Source organism: Chrysochloris asiatica, unplaced genomic scaffold (genome assembly GCF_000296735.1).
Source record: "Chrysochloris asiatica unplaced genomic scaffold, ChrAsi1.0 scaffold00083, whole genome shotgun sequence".
NCBI lineage: Eukaryota > Metazoa > Chordata > Mammalia > Afrosoricida > Chrysochloridae > Chrysochloris > Chrysochloris asiatica.
This window is the reverse complement of record NW_006408601.1, coordinates 580,585-600,795: the sequence shown is the minus strand read 5'-3', so window position 1 is coordinate 600,795 and position 20,211 is coordinate 580,585. Positions and strand designations below refer to the sequence as shown.

Below are 20,211 nucleotides of genomic sequence, written 5' to 3'. Positions count from 1 at the left end.
AGCCAATGAGACATACATTCGATTTAATTCATGCATTCATTCTACAAATACTTTTTAAATAACGTGGCAGGTACAGAGCTACATCACACAGACCTCCCTTCGAGGAAGGAGTTCCTCGTCTGCTACAGACAGTGCAATTAGCAGACAGCTATCAGCTGTCAGCTGCTTCAGGGCCAACCTTAGAGACTGAGGTCACATCCCTGCCATAGACAGCCTACATCTGGAACTGAACAAAACAGGTATGAAGACCCAGTCATTTCACTATGACATGGGACACTGTATGGATAATACTCACTCCTGAGCGCCCCCACCAGGCTGCCTATGGCTTTGTTGGCACTCCATTAGTTTGACTTCTTCGGCTCAATCTTGCTTCCACCCCAATCCCCTTCACAGGTGACAATTACTAATAAACATCTTGCGTTGCAAATGCTCTCTCAGCATCTGTTTTTGAAGAACTCAACATGTGACATGCCTACTTTGTGTCAGACATTACAAGGGGGCTTTAAAAAGTTCATGGAAAAATGGAATGAAAAGATAAAGGAATTTTTCCACGAATTTTTTAAAGTCCCCTCATATTGTAGGTTCTAGGGAATCACAAAGTATATAGGCAAAAACTTCTGCTGCTGGAGCTTATATATGAATGAAGTTTCTGGAAATGCTTTTGACTATGTAATAAGGAAATGTGTACAGCTGGAATAGCCCCTTTTATCTTCTTCCTACCTTGAAAGCAGATATGATGGCCGGAGCTGCAGCAGCTATCTTGTGACTACAAGATAACAAACATCAGGAAAAGGCCTAGAGCTGCACTGTTCAGTATAGTAACTACTGAGCACTTGAAGTATGGCTAGTCTGAGTTGAGCTGTGCTGTAATTTTCAAACAAACACAAGACTTCAGAGATTGAATGTGAAAGAAAAAAGAATGTAAACGATAATTAGGCTACATTTAAATTAATCACATTGTATTTGTATTGGACAGGACTGGCCTACAGAATCACAGACCACGGCCACTGAATCTCAATCTACCACATCTCTCCAAATAGCTCTTTAAAATGAAAAGGAAAAAATCCCTTAAGTTATTTATGTCCTGTAGCTGGGTTTTCATTTACTTTGTAGCTGAATGCAATCCTTACAAACTAGGGGGAGGGATAGGGAGAACCACCTAAACACGGACTCAGAGAACTGCATAAGATGTGATCCATGGCAGGAGACTCAACTCAACATGGTACCCTGCCCAGTGGAGTAGGAGATAGATACATAGATTCTGTCCAGTGGAAAAATTCCCATACCAGAGAATATACTGATCTCCAAAATATTTTTTCTGAGTGAAAAAAAAAACATAAGAAGAAGAATACAGCAAATATCTCCACTGAGCAGGAAGCTAGGCTTTATCTAGTCTGAGAAGCAGAATGTTAAACTGCTTCATTGCCTTTCGCCCTCTCAGTGGCACACATTTATTTGGATTACTGTAGCCAGAGATTCCCTAAGACCTTGTGCTATCCTGGGTGGGCCAGAATTGCAAGAGGGTTTCTTTTTTCTCCAAGAAAAAGGAAGCCCAGCCCTTCAGCCTCACAGGCTGATTGGCCAACTACCTTGTCCCCTTGAGAGCTCCCAGAGCAACCAGCGGCTAATCAGACCCCGACAAAGCTGTGGTGATGATCCCAGTCCTCAGATGCAAATATGGACGGGTACTTAAACAAGGAAATGAAGGCTGTTGGCAGACTCACTATAGAAATTGGGAATACCAGGTTCACACCCAGTGGAGCTTCAGATAGAAGCCCCTCCAGCTAAACTTAGTTCCTTTACCCAGTCCCTCAGCATCTTCCTGCGCTGGGTGCTCGAGACCCAGGAAAGAGCCAGACGTGGTCCCAGCCCTAGAGGCACTCCCAGTCATGTGATAAAGAGACAAAACAATCAATGTTGGACACTGAGCAGGGAGTCTGGGAACCCACTGGGGCCTCAAACCCAGATTGTTGTTGATATTAACTATCTGACTCATACTGACCCTGTAGAGGGTTACCAAGGAGTGACTGATGAGTTTGAATCGCTGATCCTGTGGTTCAAACCATCCTTGTGGTCCAGCGCTTTTATCCTATAGTGCTACACCAAGACTCCTAAATCTAGATTATTGTTAAGTCTCATCGAGTCAGTTCAGACCCATAGTGATCCTGTACAGGGTTTATGAGGAGTGGCTGGTGGGTTTGAACCGCCAACCTTGTGACTCAAACTGACCTTGTGGCTCAGCACATTATCCTGCAGCACCACACCAGGACTCCAAAACCCTGATCTTGTTGTTGTCATTGTCATTAAGTGCCTTCGAGTCAGTTTTGACTCATAATGACTCTGTATGGGGTTTCCAAGGGGCAGCTGGTGAGTTTGAACCACAGACCTTGTGGTTCAAACTGAACTTGTGGTCCAGTTCTTTATCTCACAGGACCACACCAGGACCCTAAAACTCAGATTGTTGTTGTTGTTAAGTGCCGTCGAGTCGGTTCCGACCCATAGCGACCCTGTACAGGGTTTCCAAGGCTGTAAATCTTTACAGGAGCAGAAAGCCTCATCTTTCTCCCACGGAACAGCTGGTAGTTTCGAACTGCTGACCTTGCAGTTTGCAGCCCGATTCGTAACCATTACGCTACCAGAGCTCCTTAAAACCCAGATTAGGAGGTGGGCTAAGAGAAGGCAGAAGTGGAATGATCAGGGCAGGTTCACAGGATGATATGAGATTCACTTAAATAGTCATGAAAAGAAGAAGTGAACCAGACCAGGCAGGGACCCCACAAACAGCACAGACCCTCAGTGGGCCGGAGCCCTGAAACACCCATTACTTGATGGGATTTTCAAGAAGAAAGTATAAGCTTTTATTTGTTCTTTTAAAGACCATTCACCTTCACTGATAAAGCAAAATCATCAATAACACCATGTGTATAAGGCACCATGCAAATGTGAGAGAATGACAATAGTAATGCAATTACTGGCAGTTTTGTTGTTATTTTAGGATGGCAGTATCCCCATTATATTTCTCCTCAACTCTTCTTTTCTCATTCAGGGACACCCAGTCTCGACTCCAGGACTTACTGTACCATGTCTGTCCCGATCCCCGTCCACAAAGGCCAAGAAAATTATAGGAGGCAGCATCCTGTTGTGGCTGCTCCCTTTTAAAAAAGTCTCCTCTTGGCACTTTCACTCACGATTGCTACGAATGTCAAGTGTCACCTGGAAGAACCTTCAGGAGAGGGAATCTGTGGGTCTCGGTGTAGTGTTGTAGGATAATCACTGGACTGTTAACCACAAGGTCAGTGGTTCAAACCCACCAGCCACTCCACAGAAACCCTGTACAGAATCCCACTAACTCTTCAGCCCACAAAAACAGAATGTCTTAAATGCAATGCACATAGCATTTGAATAGACAATTCCAACAATCTATCCTATTCCTATGCTTTCAGGTGCAAACAAATACATATGCATGAGAAGGTGTGCTGTAGGCCTGTTTAAAACGGCACAGACTGGAAACAATCTAAGCAGGCAGATAAGTTGTAATAGAGCCATAAAATGGAAGACTGAAGAAGCCAAGAAAGCTGTATAGTTATTCTATACAGAATGAGTTGAAATAGCTTTTAAGATATATTTGTGAGTAAAACAGGAAGGCATACAACAAATGTGTACAGATTTATTTTCCTTTAAAAAAAAATGAGGAGGCAGAAACAGATGAGTAACTAAACAAAATACGGTATATCCATCCAATGGAATCCTAACTCAGATATAAAGAGAAATGAAGTCCCGATGAATTCTACAACATGGAGGAACTTTGAAAACATCGTGCTGAGGTAAATAAGTCAGTCTCAAAAGGATAGAAATTACATGATGCCACTTATATGAAATAAGCAAATCTATAAAACACTGAAACTTGCTCTCAAGTGTAGAGATGCTAAAGCAAATGGAAAAAATGAGGAAGTAAAAGAGCTGAACAGAAAATTTCAAAGGGCAGCTCGAGAAGACAAAGCCAAGTATTACAATGAAATAAATATGCAAAGACCTGGAGTTAGACAACCAAAGGGGAAGAACATGCTCAGCATTTCTCAAGATGAAAGAATTGAAGTAAAATTTAAGCCTCAGCTTGCAATACTGAAGAATTTTATGGGCAAATTATTGAATGATGCAGAAAGCATCAAAAGAAGATGGAAGGAAAACACAGAGTCATGGTACCAGAAAGTAGTTCACTGATGTAATGCAAACTGAAGCCTTTCAACAAACATACAACCTGGAGGCATTCGCTCACCTACACCAAAAAATCTACATGAGTTGCCTGGCCAACTGATTGGAAAAGATCCATATTTGTCCCCATTCCAAAAAGAGATGACCCCACGGAACGTGGAAATCCTTGGACAATGCCATTAATATCATCTGCATATAAAATTTTGCTAATGATAATTTTAAAACAACTGCAACAGTACACCGACAGAGAATTTCCAGAGGTTCAAGCTAGACTCAGACTCAGATGTCGAATGAGGGATACAATTGCTGATAACAGATGGATCTTGGTTGGAAGTAGAAAATACCAGAAAGCTGTTTACCTGTGCTTTGTTGATTATGCAAAGGCTTTTGAATGTGTGGATCAAATTATGGACAACATTGTGGAGAATAAGTATTCCGGAACATATAACTATGCTCATGAGGAATCTGTACATAGACCAAAAGGCAGTTATTTGAACAGAATAAGGGGACATTGAATGGTTTAAAAATCTGTAATGGTGTGTACCAAGGTTGTATTCTTGCACCATATTTATTCAATCTATATGCTAAGCACATAATCTGAGAAACTGGATCACATGTAGAATGTGATATAAGGATTAGAGGAAGACTTGTTAACTACCTGCAATATGCAGATGATACAACCTTGCTTGTTGAAAGTAAAGAGGACTTAAATTACTTAATGATGAAGATTGGATTGTATCTCAATATAAAGAAAACAAAAATCTTCACCACTGGACAAATAAATAGCATCATGATAAACAGAGAAAACACTGAAGTTGTCAAAGACTTCATTTTACTTGTATCCACTATCAACACTTTTGGAAACAGCAGTCAAGAAATCAAACGACATATTGTATTAGGCAAATCTGGCTGCACAAGACCTCTTTAAAATGTTTATTAGCAAAGATGTTAGTTTGAGGACTAAGGTGTGCCTGACCCAAGTCATGATCTTTTCAATAGCCTCACAGGCATGTGAAAGTTGGACAACGAATAGGGAAGACTGGAGAAGAACTAATGCATTTGAATGATGGTGTTGGAGAAGAATATTAAAAGTACCATGGGCCGCTAGAAGAACAAACAAATCTGTGTTAGAAGAAGTACAACCAGAATGTGCCTTAGAAGCCAGGATGGTCAGACTTTGGACATATCAACAGCAGGGACCAGTCCCTGGAGAAGGACATCATGCTTGGTAAAGTGGAGGGTCAGTGAAAAGGAGGAAGACCCTCCAATGAGATGGACTGGCACACTGGCAGCATCAATGGGCTCAAGTGTAGCAGTAATTGTGAAGTTGGTACAGGATTGGACACTATTTCATTCCGTTGTGCATAAGGTTGCTGTGTGTCAGAATTGACTCAACAGCACCTAACAACCTAACAAGGGGAAATACACACATACATGCCTGTATATGTGCAAGTTTTCAGGAAGGACACCCCAGAAATGATATAGTGTGTACTTCAAGGGAAGGGAACTGAGGGTGTGGTGAAAGAGACTTCTTTTTATTGTATATATTTTCTTTTTAAACAATAATTTATCATTTTTAAATTTCATGAAAGAAAACCAATTAATTTTGTCTTAAAAAAAAACAAAAGAGGAAGGTTGGCAGAGGAATGATGAAGGTAGCAAGAGACACAGGGAGGACTGTAAGAGTTAAAGTAAATAGAAGTAAATACTGTTAACTGATGGTACATTGAAAGGATTGCAATCATTGTAATGAAACAACGTATATGATTTGCTGAACATAAACCTGGTGATCTGTATGATAAACTTTCACTCAATTCACAATAAAAAGTTAAAAAAAGAAGAAGAAGAAAGAAAAAGGCAAAACAAACACCTTGTCTTTACAATATAGTTATAAAATGGGCCACAGGTGATTTGATTAACTACTTCCTATGAAAACAACCAAAAAAAAGAGTGAATTTCATCTCAGCTTAGTATTTCTGGAAACCACATTTCCTCCAACTCATGTGTAATGCCCAACACACCACACACACACACACACACACACACACACACACTCTAGATGAAGCTCTGATGACAAGGGTGGCACTGGAGGCCCTGACTGGAGAACTTGACTGATGGAGCAGTGCCCACAGTGCCCTGTCAGGTGAGCGAGTGGATCAGAGATCATTTACACTGTGTTCAATGCTGCATGAGGCCCCTTGGTTTATCAGCTATGACCACAGCTCTCCGTGTTAGGCAGAGCGGTACTTGACATGCCTCAGGGGCACAGCAGAGCCAGCTTTGAGAGCTGGGCGGTGGGTGATTTCAGAGGTCTGGAATGTCAGATAGGCTTAGCCAGGACCAGCGATAGCAGCCTTCCGCCCTGGCTTTACCCCGTCCACCCCGTACCACCCGCCCACTCTCTCTCCCTGCCTCCCCCAAAGGACTCTGTTTATGAAACTTGGGAGCCACAGGATACGTTGGGTCCCACGCTTGAACCCAGGCTGTGCTGCCCACCAGCAGGAAGCCTCTGCAAGAGTAGAGACGGACAAGGGTCACGATCAGGAGCAAAATGCATAGGCTGACCCTGTGGACACTCACAAAGTACAGACATTTCCCTCTAACAGGAGAATGCAGGAGTTTTCATGATATAGGCTGGCCCTACTTCTGCTGGAGACAAAAGAATCAGTGAGTCATTTCCTGCAAACGTGTTTTTTATGGCAAAGATGTATAGTAATGGCCACCTGTGATTCTTGGCCAACCTCATGGAAAGATCCCAGGTTTGGGAATTAGAGAGGTCACGGGCAGGGGTGCTATGGGTCTTCTTCACAGCCTGGTCTCCTCCCACCACCCGTCCATTGTGCTCTCTCTGGTTCTCCTCCTCTCCAACACACACCTACACTTCCATTACATAAGCAACACACTCTTCCGGGAATAGATCTCTGTGTTGTGTAGCCTCAGATCACAAGGTGAACTCCTACTTACCTGTCAAGCCCCACATCATATCTCCTTCTCCGGGAAGCATTCCCAGACTACTTCAGTCATAGTTAATTGCTTGCCTACCTATACCCCTATATTCTCCCCAGCAGTTAGGAAGTTCCAACAATAATGGCTAAATGCTTACTGACCTTATTATGGACTAGACACTATTCTACATGCCTTCCAAAGATTACCTGATTTAATCTTTACAGTAACCCTGTGGGGTAGGCACTATTATCCTCCTTATTTTACAGAACATGTTGCCCAAATCAGAGATATTAAACAACTTACCTAAGGCCACAGAGCTCTCAAGTGACTGGCATGTTCCTAGACAAGTGCCTGCCATATTGTCTGTGTTGTTGGTAAGTACTGTGGAGTCGGTTCCGACTCATAGTGACCCTGCACAGATGCTCAATAATGATTCATCCTAAATGACTGAATAAGTACGTAAATACAAAAATAATAACATCTTCTCTACAGACAGTTCAAGTGGAAATTATTTATTATCCATCTTTTAGACCATCTCTCCTGTTAAGTGCCTACTAAGGTGTTGTTGTTGTTAAGTGATGGCAAATCAGTTTCGACTCGTAGTGACCCTGTATAGGGTTTCTGAGGAGTGGCTAGTGGGTTTGAACCACCTACCTTGCGATTAGCAGTCTGGTGCTTAACCTACAGTGCCACATAATGTCCCAGAATATTTGCTGAATGAATGAATGAATGAATGAATGAATGAATGAATGAATGAACATATAGGCACACCAATAAGCAGTTCAAATCTGACAATGCTACTCAACAGCTGTTGAATCCTGGGTAAAGAGTTACAGCTTCTTGGGTCCTTGCTTGTAACCAACCTGTCAAATGTAGGGCTTGTATATGACGTTCTTTAAAATAACTACCAGCATTCAAGTCCATACAAAATAAATGACTTGAGTCCGTGATTATGCAAGTACTGCATTCGCGTTGTGTAATGATGTTCCTTCTGGATTGTCCCGGTAACACAACTTAGTTTGATGTGATATTTGATCCAGGTATTGCTCTAATGCAAACCCAATTATCATTCTGATAATTGGTCAATGTGGCTTGACTCCTGGTTCACACAGGGTCTTACACAGAGTCACCCTCAGGGAGAGAATCATAAAGTGTCTGAGAAACTCCTGTTAACTTATCATCAATAGTAAACAAAAATTTCAAGGTAGGTTATGCAACTGACAACTGAGCCACCAACTCTAGAAACCTTCCCAGTCATTCACCATTTCCCAGCACCTCCATCAGACCCCTCTTCTCACACAGGTCCTGGTACCTTTCCCCAAAACACACACACTATTGGCAGGAAGAAAACTGCACAGCACCTTAACGCATTAGGTTGTTGTTGCTGTTGTTAAGTGCTGTTGAGTTGGTTCTGATTAGCAGGGACCCTGTATAGTGTTTCCAAGGAGTGGCTTGTGAGTTTGAACCACCAACCTTACGGGTCAAACCGACCTTGAGGTTGAGTGCTTATCCTAGAGCAGCACACCACACATGCTTGTGAAATGCTGAAGCATATGTCCATGCCAGATGATACTGAGGTGGTAATCTCACCAGTTAGGGGTTCTGGCAGAATTTTCCTTATTCACACTCTGTTAAGTTGTTGTTGTTAAGTGCCATATGTTGTATAGCAAAAATGTATAGCATTTCCGAGGAGCAGCTGGTGAGCTTGACCTGCCCACCTGGTGGTTCAAACCAACTTCGCAGTCCAATGCATTTAACCATAGCACCACACACCAGGACTCCATTCACTGTCTATCTGTGGCCAACTGAGAGCTTGGCTATGTGCCTGGAAGCTGACACACTAGTGTGTATATGTCTCAGCTTTAATGATCAGCCACATGCCCAGGGCAAACTATTATACCAAAGTATACTCAACAAGATAGGGCCAGTTCACATCTGAAGAGCATGAGGACCCATGTGTGTTTTGCTTTATTCACAACAAGAAGTACTGAAGGCTAGCCTTCTAGAGATGGGCATTAGACATCCACACATGATCCAACATGGAGCTGACCTATCCTATAAGCAGATACAAAGGAGCAGTCACTGTAGAGGACACCTGCTGTTTACCTGTCCCACACTGTGATATACTTGGGAATCTGCTCCTCCCTTACATTACTCATGTGATACTTGAAACATTGCTGATCACAGTTAATTAGCTCTTCTGTCCTTGGCCACAATCATTGGCCCAGAGCTAAGTCCATTACAATTCTTCCCTATTGAGATCTTTTTCATATTGAGCTGGAAGAGAGATATTTTAGCCTTTTGAGTCATGGAAATACAAAGATATAAATTAAAGGTGACCAGCATGGGGAAAATCTGCTTGAAGCAGAAAAGAATGGGGCCAACACAGAAGAAAACATCCAGAGATAGATGGAAGGAGGGAAGTTGGGAGAGACTGAGTGTCTGGGTCTTTCTGCTTATATGAGTTAATGGTTTCCCTGCTTAGCTTATGATTGTTTGAGTTGGATTTCTGCAGTATGCAGCTGACGTGGCCTGACTAACACAGTCATAATCCATACAGACAATGCATTTTCAAATGCATGTTCCACGCCTAGGGATCTAGGTTGTTTTGGGGGTATGGTCTAGCACACATCTGAAATGTCTTTGTTCCTCCCTCATATAAAAGGCATAACAATTCACGGACAGGAACTACTCCTACTCAGCATCACTAACTAGAGATGTTTTCTTTCCCTTTGCATTTCATGGGCCAATGGTGGCCTGCCAACCACAGGAGGCAGGGACGCTTCTATTTCAAGCAAGCGAAAGCTTGTAAAGTGGAGGCTGGCCAGAAAGGTGTGGCAACCAGCAGATGGGTTTTGAAAGACAAACATCTGCCTGGTGGTCAACCCTCCATTCCATTCTTCAGATCACCAAAAGAGTCCCTCGACAGCCAGAAAGAGTTAGAGGTCTGGGGCAATGGCATTCCATGGGGCAGGACTCCTGAAAACCTTCCATGAGAGGACATCATACATGCAGCCATCAATGAAAGCCTGAAATCCAGCTTTTCAAAAGAAGACACCAAATACAATTACTGAGAAGCATATTGAGATATTTTGAAAGCCAGAAGCTTCTCCCTCGTCTAACAGTGAATAGTTGCCCAGTGGACTGTGAACCATGAAGTTACAACAACCAGGAAGGGAGGTGTGAGCAGGAGTGGTACTTGGGCCACTGGTCACACTCCTTCCCCCCTACTTCTTTTTCTCTAAAATCCATCTCTTCTGCCTAAGGCTGCTGCTTTGTTGTTGTTGTTGTTAAGTGCCGTTGAGTCGATTCCGGCCCATCGCAACCCTGTATAGGGTTTCCAAGCTGGTGAGCTTGAACCACTGACCTTGCAGTTCAAACGACTTAGCCCACAGCACCACGCCAGGGCAGGTTATTCTATGCAGGTACGATCTGGATGGCTGGTATGCTCTGGGCTGAAGTGGTCTGTTTCTACTGCCTGGAATGCTCTTCCTATGCACCCCAGGTTCAGAGGAGCTTGGCAGTTATCTCCCCAGGGTAATAGAAAGCAGCTGTATCCCACGGTGGACTCAACAACTCCTCATCACCAAAACAAAACCACAACAGTCCTGATTGCCATGGAGAGTTCAAGCCTCTTGTCCTGGGATTGGCACAGACTAGAATTCAAAGGGCTCTGGCAGAGCCACCTCTCTAAGGTCTAAATACAGCACACTAGCTTTTAACCTAAACATACAGCCTGGACAAGTGCCAAGGCTGACAGCCCCACGGCTCAGCGGGAAGTCTTGACTTCTAGCTGCTCAGTCAGTGTGGGCACTTCAAAGATTCAGAGATGTACCACGCTGGACAGCCTCTACATTCACTGATGCTGTGGATGGTCAAACTACCTTGGGGGAATGACTACCTTGTACAATGGTGATCCTGGGCAGAGAAATGAATTCTGGGTATGGGTATGGGAAGTTGGAGAATGCAAAGGTGTGAGAAAGAGAGGGAGGAAAAGGCAGTAAGGACATACTTATTAGTCAATTATTTAAAAGTCAGGGGATCTTAAAATTAGGGAACACACTCCCTAATTTTGCCTTTCCATGGAATTTCGGGCTTAAGCTCTGGAATTAGACCACAACTGCCTTGCAGATGGGTGACCTTGGGCAAGTTCATTAACCTCTCAGTTTTCACATCTCTAAAATGGCCCAAAGGACTATTGCAGGTGTTCAGTGAGATGTGCAAAAAGTGCACAACAGACAGAAGTTGCTCAATAAATAAGGGCTACTGGAAGTAGCAGTGGTTGTAGGAATAGTAGTAGAAGCAGAATAATGCCAAGCATTTTCTTGACTCCCTCAATCTTGCCTTTGGTTCCTCTGCCTTGGAGAGGGCACACAGGAGTTGCTGAGGCTATCACAAGATGGAAACTACCAGCCGGGATAGCTATGCACGTACAGACGAAGGAAATAAACCTATCAACGGAATGTTAAATTCAACTGAGCAAAACAATACAACATTCACACCCACACTTACTAAAAAATTCAGGACAGAAAAATGGCCACAGGTTCCTAGCTCCCCACTAAGTCACCCCACATACCCCTTGAGGTAAGAAATATCTTTAGGGGGAGTTCCCCTTACCTTGGTGTTCATACACGATCGCCCTCGTTTATATTCTTTGTGGGATCCACGCTTGTCCAATTTGTGCCATAGGGCTTTGGCCTTCCAGGTGGTCACCTTGGACTTGAGTTTGGAATAGAAGTTCCTGTGGTCCACAGGATCCAGGTCCAGATGTCGTGTGAGGATGTTGAAGGCCTGAAGGGTACCCTTACATGTGGCAGCCTGGACAAAGTTCTGAAAAATCTGTCCAGCCTGGGTCTGCTTCTCATCTTCATTTTCTGCCATATCTCAGGAGTCGCGTGGAGCAAGGGCGTGGAGAAAAAGGAGTGGGAAATACCTGGAGAAGTGTTACACCTGGAAAGGGAAGTGGAGACAGAAGTGAGCTTCATAGGGAAAAGGGGTAGGGTGCAGGAATGGGTGCTGAGAGGCCAAAATAAAATCCCTTTCAGATATTAAAACATAAAACAGCTATGGAAGATGCACAATCACACCTTATTGTCAAACGTTTTCTCCCCAACATCCTGCTTTTCTCCCCAGCTGAAAAGGATCACAGACTGTCTAAAGCTATACTCTGGTGGATGTCAACAATACCTGGCCATCTTGGGATGAGCAGATAGTTCTGGAAACAGTCATTTACAAAAAGCAATAGCAAAAAAAAAAATACACTAGATTTGTTGTTGCTGTTGTTAAGTACTATGAGTTGGTTCTAACACATAATGACCTTGTATAGGGTTTCCCAGGAGTGGATAGTGGGTTTGAACCACTGACCTTGCAGCTCAAACTGATCTAGTGGTCCAGTGCTTATCCTACCTACAGTGCCATACCAGGATTCCATACTAGATTTGTTGTTGTTGTTGTGTTGTTTAGTGTCAAGTCGGTTCTGGCTCATAGCGATCCTGTATAGGGTTTCCAAGGAACAGATGGTGAGTTTGAACCACTGGCTTTGGGGTTCAAATCGACCATGCAGTCCAGTACTTTATCCTACAGCACCACACCATACTAGAGTTAGCATCACTGAAAACCTAGAATTCTTCTTGTTGCGAAGTAGTTGACTAATATTAATGTGACCTAGCCACATTACCTTATTGCTGTTTTTGAGTGTTATTGAGTCGGTTCAGACTCATAGCAACCCTGTATAGGGTTTCTAAGGCATGGCTGGTGAGTTTGAACCGCTGACCTTTCAGTTAGAAGTCCAGTGTTTATCCTACAGTGCCATGCCAAGACTCCTCATATTACCTCAGTACATGACAAAAAGAAATCCAAAGCACATTCCTCCCTAGACTTCACGACCACCCCGTCCATTTACCCTTCAATGTCCAAAGCTTAAAGTCTCTCTTCATTAATTACCAGACGGTAAGTCCTCTATACAAATGACAAATGGCAACGTCTCAAAATCTTCTCTCTTCCTGATATCTTCCAGAAGCACACAATCTACCTCAGTCAGACATACAGAAAGACAGAGAGACATGTGGGCCTCTTGCTCCCAACTTTCAAAAGGAGTTTGCTTTGTAAGCCCACAGCAGGAACAACTTGGAATAAGTGCTCAGGCTCAGAGAAGGGAAACAGGAATGGGTGTTCATTCACATCACAAAAATAGTTTGCCTGGGTCTGGGTCATGTTCCTCTCTCACTGCCCTATATCTAACCTTAGGCATTTCTTAGGAAAGTTTAAGTTTCAGAGGAACAAAAATAAATTAGAACTGATCTTCTGAAGTACCAGCTAGTTTTCCTGAATTGAAAACTAGAGCAACAAGACAAAAATGGAGGAGCTGGAGCTGCCCTGGCTGTCTGAAGGCTCAGGGCAAGGGTCTGCAAACAAAAGGACACTGTAAATAGAGGCCAGCGAAAGGAGCTCAAGCAAGAGCTTCTCAGACTGGGCATGCTTATCATAGATTCATTGGGGCAGCAGGCTGACTTTATAACACCGAAAAGCAAACAATGATGTTTTGGTAATCGTCTTCTTTAATCCCTTACTTCTTCATTCAGCAACAATGATTGACTCCTGGCATGGAGCAAATGGTTAATATGCTTGGCTGCTAACTGCAAAGTTGGAGGTTCCAATTCACCTTGGAAGAAAGGTCTGGTGATCTACTTCTGAAAACTCAGCCACTGAAAACACTATGGAGCATACTCAATGGGAGCTTTTCTGTTATTTAAATAAGGTACCAAGATCAGGCACCACATGGGGTTCTTGGGATACAGAGGGTCAGGTTCAGCCTCATGAGGAAGACAGGTCAATAAAGAGATGATTACAAGACAAGAGACAAGTGATTGTAGAACATGAACAAAGTACATGGAAACAGTAAATGTCTGACAGAACCTAGAGGAATCCAGAAAGCTACAATTTTAGGAACAAGGTGATTTCACTAAAAGATTAACCTCAAACACAAAACCTATTGCTGCTGGATGGATTCTAACTCCTAGAGATCCTACAGGGCAGAGTACAGCCGTCCCATCAGGTTTCCAAGGCTGGCATCTCTAGGGAGGCAGACTTCCGCAGAGTTCTCCGGGAGCGTAGATAGTGAGCAGAAACTGCAGACCTTCAGGCTAGCAGATGAATGCTCAACCACCACTCCACCAAGCCTCCTTAGGAGAAGACTGAAGGATACATATTCTAGGGAAAAGAAACACCGTTCAGACATGTGTCTGGAAAATGGCAGCACACTCAGTGATGACGAGGTGTAGGGATGGCTAGGGCAGATTCTAGCGGCAGATCTACACCTTGCAATGCATTACTCAGTGGGCTGAGGGGAGCAGGAAAGAAAGGTGAGAAAATGAAGAGGGCAGAGGGTGGACTGCAGGAGGGGAGGCTGGAGCCAAGCCAGCAGCCAGGGCTGCACAGATAGTGCCGAAAGCAGAGGATAGAAGCTGATGGAGCAAGGGGAAACTTGTGTTTCTCTTTAGGGAATAAAAGCATGCTCAAAGGAATATAAATGTCTGCTGGGTAGCACCCATAAGAAACAGTCTGTGTGGGAAGACAATTTCTCCAACTACCAGCCAGCCAGATACCGGAGGATCAGAGTGATGCCAGTAGCACCTGGAGGACCCTTGCCTTCCTCCCCTCCTTCCATGAGAGCTTCCAGAATGCCTGGTACTGTGCTCAGCTGGGAGAGAGCAGCATACATCCCATTCTCCAGACCTAGCTAAGTTCTACTCCCCAACGAGGTCTCAATCCTCCATACTTGGCAACTCGGGTCCATGCAACTCATCAAATCCCACAAGCTTGGAGAGCTGGCTCTGCTTTGTCGGACATGGATGAGACATGGACTCTTGTTCACAGATGTCCTCTCGGCTCTTTCTATGTCTACAGTGCTCCCTTTGGCATCTCTGCCTCCTACTTCTCTAACGCTTTCCATGCGCATGACTTGCCACCCGGAGAGCATGGACAGAAAGCAACACTGGTTTTTCAGGGTATCTTAATAGCCTCAGTCTCTTCTATCGTTGGGACCACGTTGGTGCCCAGCATTCAACAAAGCAGGCAGTAGCAATCGACAAATACAAGTCTAATGGAATCCTGCAAAGTCAACAGGGTGACACAGTTAATGCACTTGACTGCTAACAGAAGAGTTGTCAGCCTGTGTGTATCCACAGGTGCCTTGGAAGAAATGCCTGGCAAGCTATTTCCAAAAAATCAGCTATTGAAAATCCTGTGGAGTACAGTTCCACTCTGACACACATGGGGTTGCCACAAATTGGTATTACTTGAATGGCAACTGGTTTGGTTTGGGTTGGTATCCTGCGGTCCTTTCCAGGGATGGTACAAAGGCTTTTTGGAGCTACTCAAACCTGAGTCCAAAGCTCAGCTTGGTCTCTTGCCATCCACACAAGCTGTAAGTCACAAGTGATTTGGGCTTCACTTTTGCTGTGTAGTTTTTGTTTGTGTTGCAAAGGAGTCATGATTGCAGGGCTTCGTTGATGGGTGAGGCACACATATGAAGGCAGAGGCTGACCCTGTGATGTTCTGAGTAACAGCAGTTCTACACACTGCCTCCACCACATGGAGATTTGTGTCTAGGGAAAGCACCAGTTTGATAATCACTTTTGTAAATCATTTCTCTGGGTTGCCTTGTGAAAAATACTCAACTATTTAGAAGCATGAAGCCAATGACTCAGAATAATTTACAAGCTGGAAGAACCTGTCTCCCCTCCTCCCCAAGAGAAAAATGAACAACTTAATCTTAGGGTCCCAGTGGAGAAAGAGCCAAAGGTGGTGCTGAGGGAGGCAGGTGGACTTGGGAGTTTCAGGAACTGACCCTTATCTAGAGTGAGGTAAAAGGAGGTGAGAGAGATGGCTTGACGGGGCAAGATAGGTGTGGCCTTGGACAGGCACCCGGACAGCCCCGTCCGTACCAGGCTCAGACATGACTCCTTGGATCTAAATTCACTATTTACAACTTATAAAATCAACTTTCCAACTTACATCAAAGACCTTAGAATTTATTCTAATACCCATGGGTGGGTAGGTTTCCTTGCAGAAGAATGTCAGAATATTCAAGTATTCAAACCCAAACCCATTGCCCATCAAGTCAACTCTGATTCAAAGAGACCTTACAAGACGGTGTAGAACTAACTGCCCCATAGGGTTTCCATAGCCGTAAATCTTTACAGAAGCAGACTGCCATCGCTTTTCCTGCAGAGCAGCTGTGGAGTTTGGTTACAATTCATACAACCTCATGCACAACAGAACAAAACACTGTTCAATCCTGCACCATCCTTACAATGTTATGTTTGAGCCCACTGTTACTGACATTGTGTCAGTCCATCTCATTAAGGGTCTTCGTCTTTTTTGGTGATCCTCCACTTTACAAAGCATGATGCCCTTCTCCAGAGACTGGTCCTTCCTGATGTGTCCAAAGTACGACAGATGAAATCTCACCATCCTGGCTTCTAAGGAGTATTCTGGCTGCACTTCTTCCAAGGTGAATCTGCTCATTCTTCTGGCCGTCCATGAAACCTTCAGTGTGCTTCACTTACACCATAATTCAAATGCATCGATTTTTCTACATTCTTCCTTTTTTATTGTTTAACTTTCACATGCATGTGAGGCAACTTAAAATGCCTTGAACCAGGAACATCTTAGTCCTCAAACTGGCATCATTGCTCTTGAATACTTTAAAGAGGTCTTTTGCAGCAGATTTTCCTAATGCAATCCATTGTTTTATTTCTTGATTGCTTCTTCCATGAGCACTGATTGCAGATCCAAGCAAAAGGAAATCTTTGACAACTTCAATCTTTTCTCCATTTATCATGATGTGTGGCGCAGTGGGTTAATGCACCAGACTGTAAAGCCATTTGAACTACAAGGTTGGAGGTTCAAGCTCACCAGCTGCTCCTCAGAAACCCTATACAGGGTTACTATGGGTTGGGACAGACTCGACGGCACTTAACAACAACAACAACAATTTATTAGTCCAGTTGAAAAGATTTAAATATTGTTTCAATATTTAGAGTCAGACAAACTTGAGTGTGTGAATTTTTTTCTAAAGAAAGTGCTAGTTATGTGACTCTAGTGAAGTTATCCAACCTATCTCAGCCTTGGTTTTCTCATCTATAAAATGAGACAATTATATTCACTTCAAAGTGTTTTAAAGAATAAATTAGATCATGTATGTGTTGTCTTTAGCACTCAGTGTCTACATGATGTGGAGCTGTGGTGATGCCGTGGTTAAAGCACTCAGCTGTGAGTCAAAAGTTTGGTGATTCAAACCCACCAGCTGTTCAACAGGAGAAAGATAGGCCAGTCTGCTTCTGTAGATTTACGACCTTGGAAATCCAATGGGTCACTATGAGTCCGAATCAGATGGACAGCAATGGGTTGTTTTGTTGCTGTTGTTGTTTTGTTTTTTATTTTATTTTTCTTTCTTTTATTTTTTATTTAAGGTTTTTATTGTGGTTGGATTGAAAGTTTACAGGGCATATTATCAGTTTTACATTTAATAAATCATATATCTTGTTTCATTACAATGATTATAATCCCCTCCATGTACCATCAGTTAACAGTATTTCTCTCTATCCACTTTAGCTTTTTAAAAATAAACAAAAAACCCACTCAGGCATATATAATAATTTACATCTCCAAAGGGCACATTCTGCAAATCTGCTTCCTGGCCACCAGCTCTTAGTCCCTCTCTTCTTAGTCCATGAATCTAGAGTCCTTAACCACTCCCCCTCTCTCCATGCCCCCATCTCTGCCTACACCTCTGGCGCTGCTGCTTCTCTGGATAAGGTCCCGCATTCTGCTTGTGCATTTCTCTCTTGATGGTCCTAGGGTCCTCTGTTTCTGGATTAACCATTCCCCTTTTTTTGTTACAAAACTTGTACCTTTACAATTGTGACAGTCGCAATTAGTCATGATAACAATTATTCACTATTGAATCTTGAGTCTTATCCCCATCTCTTTTCATCAGATCCAGCTAGACAAGATGACAGCTATTCAGTGGGGACTCTTTCTTTCCCCCCATACTCTTAAACTAAACTCCCTCTTGAAACCTTGTAAGCCAGTCACTTTGTGCCTTTATTGCCCCCTCATTTTAGGTAGCCAATGTCTAAGTTCCCCATCCCTATCTACCCTGTGTACAGAGGGGATAGAATTGATACTTGATGTGAAGACTCTTTCCCTCTCTGTTGGTATTTAGAGTAACTACCGCTCTGAGTAAGTCAGGGTCATCAAATTGAAGCAATTTACCCTTGTTTCCTTTATCAAAAAAAATTTTTTTTGTTTTTCCCCAATCTTCCTCTAGTCGAGTTCTGATTGTTGAGCCATCAAGGCTAGATCAAAAGGGTACTGTATGCAAGTTTGGGTGTTCTTAGCAATGGGTTTTTTTAGGTTACATGATAACCAGCACTTGCTACTATTATTCAAAAGCCAAGATAAGAAGAAAGGGGATAGCCAGCTAATCTGAAGGGCAGGGAGGGAGGTGTGCATCAACTACCAAACTTGCAGCTAGTACTCATTTAACCTAGCTTGGATGGCTGGCTCACCAGCACTTCACCAGATGAAGAGAAAGGTGTTTGATACCGTGAGCAAGTGTACAATTTGATGAACTAGACCTTTGCTTATGGATGCAGTTGATCAAAACTCCAACCAGAATGGAAGGATTCTTCATCTAAAGGATCAAGCTTGTTTCCTCAGGGCATGGGGTTGATAGGGACAGGAAATTATCAAAAATTGGGGGCTATAAAGGAGCAAAGTGGCTGGCTTACAAGCTTTCATGAGTGTGCGTTAGTTTTAGAATGAGAGAGTTAAGATAGAATCTCCACTGAACAATTTTCCTCTTCTCAAGATGGATGTGGTTAAAAGGGATGCGGAAATGAAGGTGATAGGATTTTACAATTCCATTGTGAGCAACTGTTAGCAAAATTAATTGTGATTGTCACAACTGTAATTGTAGAAGATGTGTTACTAAAAGGGGGGAGTAGTTAATGTTTCATTTCTGGACCAGAGGATCCCAGGACCATCAAGAAGGAAGAGCATGAGTGGAATGTGAGATCCTACCTCTGCAACAGCAGAGGTGATGGCATGGAGAAACAGAAAAGCTGCAGGCTCTAGATCCATGCACTGAGTAAGGCTGTGAGCCTTCGGACAGAAGGCTGGCTTGCAGAATGTGCCCTTTGAACATTTAAATGAATATATATTTAACAACAACAAAAAATATTTTTGGTTTTGTATGTGTACATCAAATATTTTCGCTTTGTTCATTTGTGAAGTATACGATGTAAAAGGGAAGCCAAAGGGAGGAAGCAGGCTAACTGTGGTTGCAGGGAGGGAATTGTAATCATTGAGATGAAACAAAGTGTACAATTTGTTGAATGTAAACTTGATGATCTTGTCTGTTAACTTACACTCAATTCACAATAAAAAAATTTTGTTAATGGGGGGGGCAGGCAGGGAGGAAAATAATCCATAGGCAAAGTAACTACTAACTTCCTAGGTCAAAAAATTATACGTACTTTAAAAGTGGAGGACAGGGCCTTTCAGTGCAGCAGATCTGGATACAAACCCACTTCTTGCTGTACAACCTTGGACAGAATGTCATTTAACTTGAGTTTCAATTTCCTCATATGTAAAGTGGGAAAATAGAAGACTACTTTCCAGGGCAGTTAGGTAGTGAACTGAAAGTGTGAATGCAAAGTGCCAACCTAGCACTTTGAAAGTTTGAGCCTTTTCTTCTGAAGAACTGGGGTTAATACCTTTGGTGGTGATACTGCCCCTTCTCCAAAAGAAAGTCAATTGCTTTTTCTAAAAATCCAAGGATCCTGGGTAACCAGCTTTTCTTAAAGTTTTCCTTGTCAACCACTACCCAGCTGGTGTCTTTTTTAAAGTTTGATGTGAAATATAAATAAAACCAACTGTCCAGAAATATAAAAGGTTTCTGCATTTTCCAGGAAGAAACGAGACATGATGCTTTCATTTCCAATAATAGCCTTGAAGCAATTTGGGTTTTGCCAACTAGAATCT

General features: G+C 43.0%; 1 protein-coding gene across 1 annotated transcript in view; it reads right to left on the bottom strand.

Moving 5' to 3' along the window:
• The window catches only part of MICAL2 (microtubule associated monooxygenase, calponin and LIM domain containing 2), a 128,978-nt gene extending 116,939 nt beyond the window's left edge, over positions 1–12,039 (bottom strand). The window contains exon 1 of the mRNA XM_006865823.1: positions 11,776–12,039. Within this exon, the coding sequence (XP_006865885.1) occupies positions 11,776–12,039 (264 nt within the window). The remainder of the gene's footprint in view (positions 1–11,775) is intronic.
• Positions 12,040–20,211: the final 8,172 nt, after the last annotated feature.